The 12249-nt window shown below is 38.2% G+C and overlaps 1 protein-coding gene across 1 annotated transcript in view; it reads right to left on the reverse strand.

The window, feature by feature from the left end:
* LOC136884111 (fibrous sheath-interacting protein 1) overlaps positions 1-12249 on the reverse strand; it is a 60786-nt gene that overhangs the window by 22066 nt on the left and 26471 nt on the right. Inside the window, exons 3-4 of the mRNA XM_067156150.2 lie at positions 11823-12064; positions 1565-1813 (exon numbers count right to left, since the gene is read on the reverse strand). Of these exons, the coding sequence (XP_067012251.2) occupies positions 1565-1813; positions 11823-12064 (491 nt within the window). The remainder of the gene's footprint in view (positions 1-1564; positions 1814-11822; positions 12065-12249) is intronic.

Below are 12249 nucleotides of genomic sequence, written 5' to 3' on the forward strand. Positions count from 1 at the left end.
TTGATTTGTATTGATAAGGAGGATTTTATAAATACTTTTATTTGTAACGTGATAACCGTCAATACAGGATGAGATTTATAATTTGCAACATTCATACTTGTGTTCTAATAGAGTAACGTTAAGTTTGTGAAAAATGGCTTAATAGTTCTTAAGTCATTATTTATGGACATAACCATTCTTCGAGGTTCAGATTTGGCTGACGATGCTCTGTAAAGGAACGAAACATGTCCCACAAATAACTTTTTAATTAATGAAGATATTTTAAATGTGACAACATTATAATGTATTGAACAGGTGGATCATAATAAAACTTTGTCATTGTAAATTAACAATTAGGTACTTTGGTATATGATAATGCAATGTGTATTTGTGCCTAATTGTATGCGACAACTTTAAGACAATGTCCGAAAGGCAACATAAGTCATGGATGTCGGTTATTTTGAAGAGATGTCACATAGCACAGCCCGCTGTGTTGTCTGTTCAAAAGAAATAAAATATGTTGGTAGAAATACTTCTGGGATGATCTGGCACTTAAGAACACATAATATCAATGAAAGGGAATCATCACAGAACAGCTGCGGCCTGGTTTGCATCAGAAGAAGCTACCCTGTTGACAGCAACTGCAAGGTATACATGTAGGTGTATGTCCTATCTACAGTTATTAACAAATTATAAGGGTTATTCAGCTAAGATGTCAACCTGAAATAACTTGTGAACCGTTTAAGATACTGACATTCTGTTTTCATTTTCGTTAACGGTATTAAGGGGTTCATAGTTGAACATGCAGTACTTTTCCAGACTTTTGACAAAATTTATGGCTTACACATTTCCACATGAGAAAGTTATTTTGCTCAATAACTGCTTATGGTATACTATCAAGTTTACACTCATAGTTATTCGGGCGTTGCACAAATTGCAGCACGAGAGAATTGGTCTTGAGATTCTCGCGAGAGTCTCGAGATCTGTGATGTTAGTCTCGAGCGAGAGCGTTGCCCATCACTACTTAATAGACAATATATTTTACACTGCCTTTGTAGCTGTCAATCCACTTTTCATCTAAGTTTTTTTTTTTTTTTTTTTTGACAGCTTCCAAATGAGGGGAACAGAAATAAATGCATTTCACTCTCTCCAACAACCCATTTACAACATCAGTCGAGCAAGAATTTAAAGTTCAGACACATTTATTCTAATTGTTTTCTTTATACCTCATACAAAACTGGGGAACATCATTACAAAATTATTTCACTCTGGTGGTTGTGTGTATATATCACACTGACAGAAATAGTGAGGGTGTGAACTGTGGTTCAGTACTAAAAGAAGGTGTTCTATGGTTAATTGTGTTGGGACTGATTCTGACTGCGTTATGTCTTTCAGGCAATTTTCTGTTTGAAGCAATCGCTACACTATGTGACATACATGAAAAGTATTCTGTTTGATACTATTTCTTCATGTTTCTTTTGTTTAATTCATTCATAAAAGTTTGTAAACACGCATTCAATAGGCAAGCAGTTATTGCGGTTTAGACCACTAGCTAATGTTTTAATTAGGTAATGAAACCACTTACTTCAAGTTTGGAGTCAATTTCTTTCAAATTTTGCTCCACTTGGGGATCCATTGTGTATCCTCCATATTCCTCATTGTTTCCAACATATTCTGTTTCATCTTCATCTGTGTCATTGTCTTTAAGAGCATCCCCTTTCTCATCAGTTTTTTTCTTCTCTTGATCCTCATTGTCTATATCCTTCAGCAACTTGGAAAGCCTCTCCTTCTCCTCGTCTGTTATGGACAGTGTGCCCATGCCCTCTGATGCTAACTGACAAGGTAGAAAAGAATATTACAAGACAAACATTGTATTACTGATTTAATACTGTTATTCTTAAGAGAAGCATAGAGAGGAACATATTTTACTCCTTAATGCTCACATTTCCTCATGACCTTTTCACATAGATGATTGGTGGCTGGATATGTGGACACTTAGTCTGTAAGTCATCATCATCATCACTAAAGTTTTCATTCCTCACCCTAAAGGGGTGGGGCAGACCACCTAGAGGGTCACGCCCTCTCTCTGGCCAAGAGATGCTGGTGGGTTAAGGAGATGTGCAAGAGAAGGGAAGTGGATAAAAGGATGTGAAAAATGAAGGAGGAAGGGGGATTGCATCTTGGGTGTTTTTTATGACTTTATTTTATTTATTTTGATACAGTAACAAAAGGGATTATATGCGTTAGTTTTATACATAGATTGTAATGTTATTTACCTATTTTTATAACTGTATACCAACACCATATTTTTTGGTCACTAAACTACAAAAGGGTTAAACTGTACTGACTTGCCAGTTAAGGTTTTCATGGCCGCAGATAAACAAATCATAGCAATAGAACACAAAGCTTTTGAGTTATTAGGTCATGTGTGGCATGGTTCTATTGTTGTGAATTTTTTTATCTGTGGCTGCGAAAGCCTTAACTGGCATTATACAGAGTGTCCAAAACTAACCGATGGTGTTCAGCGCAGCACAGCATGGGCTGTAATGATCATAGGAGTCAGAAATGTGCTAACTAAGCAATGCGCTTGCAAATTATGCCACAAAAATTATTTCTTCCAAATCTTGTCATCCGGTGAAAATATGATGCCATAAGCAGCAGGTAGGGTTGCAGAGAAAAGACAGGGAAGATCAAATGTATGATAACAGTGGTTCTGGCATGTTTATGAGAATTTATGGTTACAAACACTGTTCAATACAGCCTCCCAACTCAGCAACAGGCTGCATCCATAAAACAGCATAGTCAAAAGTTGCCTGCAACATATAGCCTAGGGTGAAATCGGAGTGACATGTCGTTGTATGCTAGCCTTTAGATCAGGCAGAGACCGGACATTTTCCTGATAGACATGATCCTTCAAACATCCCCAGAATCAGAAGTCGCATGGATTTAGGTCGGGGAATATTGAAGATCACACATCTGGAAAATGCTTTGAGATAATGTAGTAGTCACTGAAGGTTTCTCGCAACAAATCTTTCACTTGGCGAGTGACGTGGTGTTGCTCCATCTTGCATGAAAATAACAGTGTGGTCACAGTTGCCTTTTTGCAAAGCTGAAATTGCATGTTGCACAAGAAGGACCCCACAACATGCAAATGTCACTGTACACCTAAGAGGCCCACAAAGGGTCACCTCCTCAAAGAAAAACAGACCAAGAATGAAGGAGCTTCACACCAAACAGTCACGTAAGCTGAATGCAATGGTTGTTCCTGCAAAAACCAAGGAACTGACACAACGCATTTCCACCAGAAGAACATTCTGACATCAGAGTTATGGAATATTGCATCTTCTGTCTGCTTGCAGTGCCATATTTTCACTTGGTGCAAGACTTTGAACTAATAATTTCTGTGGCATAATTTGTGAGCGCATTGCTTAGTTAGCATATATATGATATTTCAGACTCCTACAATCCTTACAGCCTGTGCTGTGCAGCGCTGAACACCGTCAGTTTAATTGTGGACACTCAGTTCTTACATGGGGAGAACAAATCTTTTGATAATGGAGAATCATTTCTCCTTTAGTAGGTTAGCAATCCTTTTTGCTAACTAGGAATGACTGTCCAGATGGTCTGCACCGAGGAGATCGGTATGATGAAACTCGGCATTCGAGAGGCTAGCGAGTTCAAATCCCATTGCTGGCTGTCCTGAGAATGGTTTTCTGTAGCTTCCCATTTTCACTTCCAGGCAAATGCCAGGACAGTTCTTATTTAAAGGTCATGGCCAATCCCTTCTCCTTCGTCCTTCACTTCACCATAGATCACCACACATCTCTTGGCCTGAGACAGAGCATCACTCTCTAAGAGGCCTGCCGGAGCCTTTAGGGTAAGGAATGAAAGCTTTGACCAAGCTCTGGTTTAAGTTCTTTCCATCTTCTCCTAATAATCTGATGATTTAAAGTAAATCAGGACATCAATAGTAATGTTAGGTACGAGGGGGAATCAAAAAGTAAGTTTCACTTCCAGGTTATGGCCATTTATGAAACCACCTACACATAGGCAACACGGCTATGAGAACATACAATGTAAGTTCACTTTTCCACATAATCCCCAACAGACAAACATTTTTTGGAATGGTCGAACAAATTTTCGTTTCTGGATGCGTAGAAATCACCTCCAGCGCTGTATAACCACCTGGAGACAGCTGTTTTCACCTCTCATCCTTTTGGAATCATCGTCCACCGAGATCCTTTTTCAGCTTACCGAACACATGATAATCGCATGGCGCTAAGTCTGGACTATATGGAGGATGTTGCCATACGTCCCACTTGAATTGCTGTAGCAGTTCAGACGTTTGGAATGCCATGTGAGGTGTTGCATTATCGTGCAATAAAATCACACCGGTGCTCAATTTTCCCCACCGCTTGTCTTTAATTGCCTTTTGCAACCAGTTCAACGTTTGACAATACGAAGCCAAGTTGATTGTCGTACCTTTCGGCATAAATTACACGTGCACCACACCCTCCATGTCAAAGAACTAGAGATGGCTAAAAAATAACGTAGCAGTTATTTTGTCACAGTTAAATGCCTGTCACTGTTACAACTGTAATGAGGACAAAAAATAACAGGTTACCGAGTAACGACAACAGAATAACGTACTAGTGAAAACAGCAACTGGGAAGTGGGAACTGTCACTAGTAGCAGCTTACAGACACAGAATGTGACCTTCAGAGTTCAAGTAGTACACGTCTTCCAGGTGAGAGCGCTTACGGAGGAGATTGCTTTAAGTCAAATAGTGTATTTGTTTAAGTTGCTGCCGTCATCTGGTAACTAAATATAAACTGTTATGACATATTCAACTGCGCAGGGGCAATCGTTGTCTCAGATATCGTGCAGAGATATCTACATTATAATATTATTATAAGTTTCGGTTGCTTGTTGATGATGATGATGCTTGTTGTTTAAAGGGCCTAACATCGAAGGTCATCGGCCCAAATTGATAAGTTCCACCCATGTAATTTTTCTTGTTCCATGAATGAATTAGTATGCTAACTTTCGATATTGATATTATAGATAACATTACTTCATTTTACTTAATCGATCCTCTTGTACCAATTTGTGTCGAGGTTTGGCAGACAGATCATCATGTTTTCTTGTCTTTTATCCTTGATCGGGCATTGTCAAACTCACTCCTCTAGATTTCTGAAAAGACGCTATGTTCTTTTCTCATTTCATCCGTTGTTGCCTCTCGTTAACTTTATAGCAAATAGGAACGCGTGTTTTGCTGCAACAGTGTAACGATGCATCCACGCATGTGCGAGTGCGTGAATGAATGGAACTTTGCAACATGGCTGTAACGAGACAAGCTTGAAGCCGTGACCAGGCTGTGACCAATAAAAGGTTAGTAATGTTGTACATTATTTTTAACTGTTGCTTTATTGTAGCAGTGACACATGTAACAGTTACACAAAAATAATGGTTTGTCACACCTCTACAAAGAACACTGTTTCCATGACCTTTCCTGCTGAAGGTTGGAACTTGGCCTTCTTTCGTGGTGGTGATGTGGTGTGCACCCATTCTATCGATGTTCTCTTTGTTTCGGGGGTGAAGTGGTGGACCCATGTTTCATCCCCTGTGATGATTCAATGCAGAACTTGTTGCCCTCCACAGAATACCGTTTCAAAAATGCCGGTGACGATTGGAAACGTTGTCCCTTGTTACATTGGTGAGCAGATATGGAACCCAACTTTGACACAGTTTATGAAATCCAACATGCTGGTGAACAATGGAGAACACATTGCCATACGAAATGTTCAGCATGCTGGCAATTTCCTGCAGTGTTATGCGCTGATTCTCTCTAATGATCCCATCCACGCGATCAACATTTGCAACAGTACTGGATGTTGCAGGCCTGCCTTCGCGATATTCGTCCATGAGATCTGTGCGTCCAGCGTCAAATTGCTTACACCACTTTACAGTAACTGGGTGAGAAATTGCACACTCACCATATACAGCAGTGATTTCATGATGAACGTCTGTGCAATTGAACCGTTTAGCCCATAGAAATCTGATCGTTGCACACACCTCCAATTGGAATGAACATCCAGTTGACGCGCCATTGAGCCTAGCCCGCTCTGCACACACAACACGATGGGATACCACACCAACCTTACGATTGAACGTGTCAGCAGTTATTGTAGAATGCTCTGCACTGGCCACGGTCACGACACACAGTGTGCTTACATAAAATTAGCTTCATAATCCGTATCGCACTTCAATAGATTTTCAACTAAGTATTTATTTATTTTCCACCTAGTCGATACAATGATTGCTTAAGGCAACTTAATGGTTAAAAGTGGTAAACGTTTCGTATATTATCAACATCTTCAGCCACATAACACTGTTTAGATGAAAAATACATAAATTGAAAAAGTAATGCTTCAGAGGAAGTGTCCTTAAAATTAACATAAGATTGACAACATTAAAACAAACAAAAAACTCAAGCGAAAACATATAAATTATTTCTACAATTGAAAGCAGTCATCAAGGAAAAACTTGTACAATATTCCATAGAGAATATGTCCTAATGAATATTCTTTTCTTAATAATTCATGAAAAAAGGTCAATTTATACATTAAAAATTATACAATTTATAAGTAATTGTCGAAATGAAGAAATCCAGATATCACAATGTGGCTCTTATTAGTAATGCAGATGAAAATATTACTAATTCCTAGTTGTCAATTCTTATTAAGCCTGCTTTCCTTTGGAACAGTAACTCCTGTCATTCTTTCACAGTCTTGTGTCTGGTGTAATATTGATGATGCGTTCTTCCTTGTTCTTGCACCTGAGGAGGTGGAGGAGCGGGGGATATAGGTGAGTTAGCTGGAAAATTTATAATGTCCAATAACGGACCATTATATTGGTATTATAAATTTACTCATTCAGGACAAATATTTTAGGTTTCCTATGGGAATCAACTCTGCATCATTTGATGGCCAGGCAGGCATCTATTTTTGGAAATGAGACATAGCTCTCATAGTGCATTGGCACTGCTGGTGGCTTCAAATAGCCTATGCAGTGGCCTCCACGGTATGCACTAGCCTTGCGTCTTGGGTGGTGTGCTAAGTCCCAACTGACGAGCCTAACTTAGCACACGAGGGCGAAACGCAGGCAACCAAGAATGAGTTTGCTGGAAAATTTATAATGTCCAATAACGGACCATTATATTGGATATAGGTGTGTCAAGAACCTCCTGTTATACAGTATTGTTAAGAATAGAAGAACTCAAAATGAATCTATCTAATTTGTAGAACTTCCTAATGGTGAGGTGACTAGGGATAAGACCAAAATATTACAGGAGTTCCAAAGGCACTTTGAAACTTTGCTGAACTATTATGAAAATGTCACCCCATTAGACGACAAACCTTATGATTTTGGCAGCACAAATACCACTAATCTGACATGGTTGGAAGTAGAGACAGCAATATCTAAGCTGAAAAACAACACATCAACTGGATCAGATGAATTAAGTGTTGAGATGATCAAAGCACTAGGAGAGGTAGGACAACAGTGGATGTACAGGGTACTAAATAGAATCTGGAAAGAGAATGTAATACCCAATGACTGGAAGCAAGGAGTCATCATCCCATTGTTGAAAAAAATGAAAATATACCAACTACAGAGGTATAACTCTGCTGTCACATGGCCTCAAAATCTACGAATCCATCCTTGAGAGCAGGATTAGAAAATATGTTGAACCTACACTTAAGGAGGAACAACATGGATTTAGACCTCATAGATCAACTATAGACCTCATTTTTGCCACCAGAATGCTCTATGAGAAGTATTGGGAGAAAGGTACACTTATAACTGTTTTTCTGGACATCGAAAAAGCATATGACCATGTACCACGCAGGCATATATGGGAATGTTTGAGACATAAGAAAGTGCCCGATGACATCATAGCACGAGTACAACGATTATATGATGAAACCAAGTGTTGTGTCCAGGTCCAGGATGGAAGGTCAGGTTGGTTTGAAATGAAGGGTGGAGTCCAGCAAGGAAGTTGTCTTTCACCACTTCTCTTTATAATCATAATGGATGAAGTTTTAAAAGCGATTAAGAGAAAGGATCCAACAACTAATGCCCTGGTTTTTGCTGATGATGTAATGGTATGGGGTGAGACAGAAGCGGAAGTACAAACTATACTAGATCTCTGGCATGAAGCTTTTACAACCTTTGGTCTCAAAATCAGCAAAACGAAGACAGTTGGCTTGGTGATGAGTAGAAACTCTCCAACTGTTCATCTAAGAATTGGAGATGAAGAGATGGATATTGTAGACAACTTCCAGTATTTAGGTAGTGTTCTGTCATCAGACAATACCATCCATCAAGAGATTAGTAACAGAATACAGAAAACTTCCAAATTCTATCACGCTGTACGTCAAGTACTTTGGGATGAAATATTTCTGTTAGTTTCCAAGATCAGCTTGTAAAAAATATATCTAGTACCTATACTGACGTATGGCCTGGAAGCCGCAACACTTACTGGACCAACAAAGAGTTGTCTTCAGGCAACAGAAATGAAGTTTCTCTGTTCTTGTCTACAAAAAACAAAACTGGATAAAATAAGGAATGTGGATATCCGACAACAGCTTGGATTGGAAAGAAGCTTGCTGGAGACTCTAGAAGTGAAGAGATTGCAATGGTATGGTCACATGAAAACAATGAACCCTCACAGGACTCCTTGAACATACTTTGACCACAATGTTCCTGGGAAGAGACCAAGGGGAAGACCTTGTGATGTTTGGGAAAAACAGATAATGAAGGACCTTGAAATTAGAGATGCAAACTGGTGTCACATATATGAGCAGCATCTGTGGATGGATAGAACAAACTGGAGGAGGCTCGTACACAACCACACCCGACTTGCTGGAGCGAAGAAATGATGATGATGATGATGATGATGATGATGATGACGATGATGATGAACCTCCTTGCCGTCACCTATAGCTTCAACTGAGAAGGAATAAGTTGTAGGACTATCTGTAAGTGGAGAAATTCCAATTCTTTTTTCGTGATCTTTCTCAAGCATTTTCAAATATACTAGAATTTGATAATATAATGGCTTCTTATATTCTACAGCCTCATTAAGGTTATCATTTTTCTTCACAAGTTGGTCTAGATGAATGTATAGATCTTCATATGTGTTCATTAAGCTGCCCTTTTTTAATTTTTTTATGATGGTCAGGTCTTGTTCTATGCTGGTAAATTTATGACCTGTGGCAGTCATGTGTGATCCCATAGCTGAGAATCTTCTATGCTTTTCAGCGTTCACATGTTCTAAATATCTTACTTGAAAATTGCGGCCAGATTGTCCTATGTATGTATTCTTACACTCAAAGCATGTAAGTTTATATATTCCCGAATCAAAAAATTTTTCTTTTTCCGAGAGATTTATTGAATCATGGTTGAAAATACTATGTTTCATGTTCTTATTGGTGGAAAATGCGATTTTGACATTTTTTCTCTTAAATAAATTTGTTATTACATGTATGTTTGGATTATTATATGTGAACTTGATGTATTTCTCAGTTTTACTAGGTTCAATTGCTAATTTATATTGTTGCTTCTCCAAAAATTTATTAATTATTTTATCAATCATGTTATTGTTGAAACCAATCAAGAGGGCTTGTTGTCGGATAAATAACAGTTCTTTATTCCTTTCAGATTTGGATAAAGGAATACTAAACGCTCTGTTAACATAACTATAATATGCTGATCTTTTTGCCTCAGGGTGTAACGAGTTGTTCTTGACAGTGGTCGGCGTGAAAGTGGATTTTCTGTGTATTTTGAACGAAAATCCTTTTTCTTTTCTCGTTGTAACTATGTCCAGAAAATTCAGTGATCTTTCTACTTCTTCTTCTAAAGTGAATTATATATTGGAATCCAAATTATTCAATATATTTAAAACTTTTTTGCTATTGGTGAGTCTGTTATCTATACATCGTCCACATATCGTGTCCAAAAATCCAAACCCTCTATTTGATTAATAATCTTCGTGTGTATATATTAGCCAATATTCCTGATGCTGGGGCTCCCATTGAGAGTCCTTTTTGTCGGTAAATTTTATTATTAAACGTAAAATAATTTTGATTTAACACAAATTTTAAAACATTAATAAAATCTTCAATTTCTGGTATGCTTACTAATTTGTTCTTCATTAAATTCTTCTTAATGATTCTGATAGTGTCTTCTATTGGAATGTTTGTATACATGTTGGTTATGTCAAATGAACATGTCGTGTGAGATGATTCAAGTTTAAAATCTTTAGTTAGATTGCAAAAATCCACTGAGTTTTTGATAGGTGTTTTACAATGAAATACGTATTTACTTGATAAGAAATTATGTATAAATCTAGAAGTTTTATACATGGGGTTATTTTGAAATTTATGATAGGTCTAATCGGTTCTCCCTGTTTATGTAATTTCGGCAGTGCTCTCGCAGTCGGGAGTCTAGGGTTCATATTTATCTAAACAGTGTTATGTGGCTGAAGATGTTGATAATATACGAAACATGTACCACTTTTAACCATTAAGTTGTCTTAAGCAATCATTGTATCGACTAGGTGGAAAATAAATAAATACTTAGTTGTGAACACAGTGTGCCGTTGCGGCGAACTAGTGTAACTTACTCTGTTTCGCCCTCGTACATGTACATATAGGGTACGTAAACAGAGAGCAGTTGAATTGATGAATATAATCTACATTTTACTAGGTTGTCAGTGTGCATCTGTTTACAGAAGGTTTAATCATATAAATAAACACAATTTATAGTTAAGTAATGGAAAGGAACAAAACAAATTAAGTGATAAATCAAGTCAAGTATAGCATGATAGTAACATGAAAAGAAACATATATGGTAATAGGACAAACAAAATGACACCAAGTGAGATTTTAAAAAATTTAAACTGCGCGCGGCTGTGAGCTTGCATCCGGGAGATAGTAGGTTCGAATCCCACTATCGGCAGCCCTGAAGATGGTTTTCCATGGTTTCCCATTTTCACACCAGGCAAATGCTGGGGCTGTACCTTAATTAAGGCCACGGCCGCTTCCTTCCAACTCCAAGGCCTTTCCTATCCCATCGTCGCCATAAGACCTATCTGTGTCGGTGCGACATAAAGCCCCTAACAAAAAAAAAAATTAAACTAGAGCTTGCTTTTCTGTATACATTACCTGGGTGAAGTGTTCAAACATAAATTATGTATGGTACATATTTTCTCTTTGAGATCAATGGGGAAAATAATAATTATTATTCAAAAAAGGCTTTCACGGCCGCAGATCTTATAATCACAGCAATAGAACCAGCTTTTGGGTGGTTAGGCCGTGTGCATAATGCAGAGTTTCGTCCAGACGTGCCATTTGGACTCATCAGCTGGAATGGCACGCCCCTCCAGGACTCTGCACGAAACTCTGCATTATGCACACGGCCTAACCACCCAAAAGCTGGTTCTATTGCTGTGATTATAAGATCTGCGGCCGTGAAAGCCTTTTTTTGATGTTGTATCTCCAATGGGGGAGCATTTTTTTGAACGGAGAAATCTTTTCTCCTTTAGCAGGTTAGCAAACTTGATTTGCTAACTCGGCGGGGCCACACAGTTTGGTCTGCCTCTGCTATGCAGAGTCCTGGAGGGGCGTGCCATTCCAGCTGATGAGTCCAAATGGCACGTCTGGACGAAACTCTGCATTATGCACACGGCCTAACCACCCAAAAGCTGGTTCTATTGCAATAATTATTATTATTAATTATTTTTTATTCTTAGTACATCCATAAAATGGTTTTTAGCTTACCTTTATATTTCTTAAAATAAAATGGGGCAGTTTCTTCTTGACTCTCTTGACACCCTTTTTATTATCTTCTTCTTCATTAGCACTAGCTGCATCTTCATCTGTCGAATGTATGTCAGGAACAGTATCTTTCTTTTCATGCCATTTTTCCTCGTCAGCTTGTTCAGCTTCATTATTGTTAGCATCAAGATTTATCTGAACATTCTCGCGCAGTACGCTTGGGAATTTATTCTCTCCAGTTTCACCTGAAATTGAAAAAAAAAAAAATATATATATATATATCAGGGAAATTATTCACAAAGCATGAGAACCCATCAGAAATACAGATGATTATCAAAACTGTTATGGGGATACTGTGGAGCACAGAGATGTAAGAAGTTGTGGGCATGAATGAGTGAACAGAGAAAAGATCAAAGCTTAATTTAAAACC

Source organism: Anabrus simplex, chromosome 12 (genome assembly GCF_040414725.1).
Source record: "Anabrus simplex isolate iqAnaSimp1 chromosome 12, ASM4041472v1, whole genome shotgun sequence".
In the NCBI taxonomy this organism is placed as follows: domain Eukaryota; kingdom Metazoa; phylum Arthropoda; class Insecta; order Orthoptera; family Tettigoniidae; genus Anabrus; species Anabrus simplex.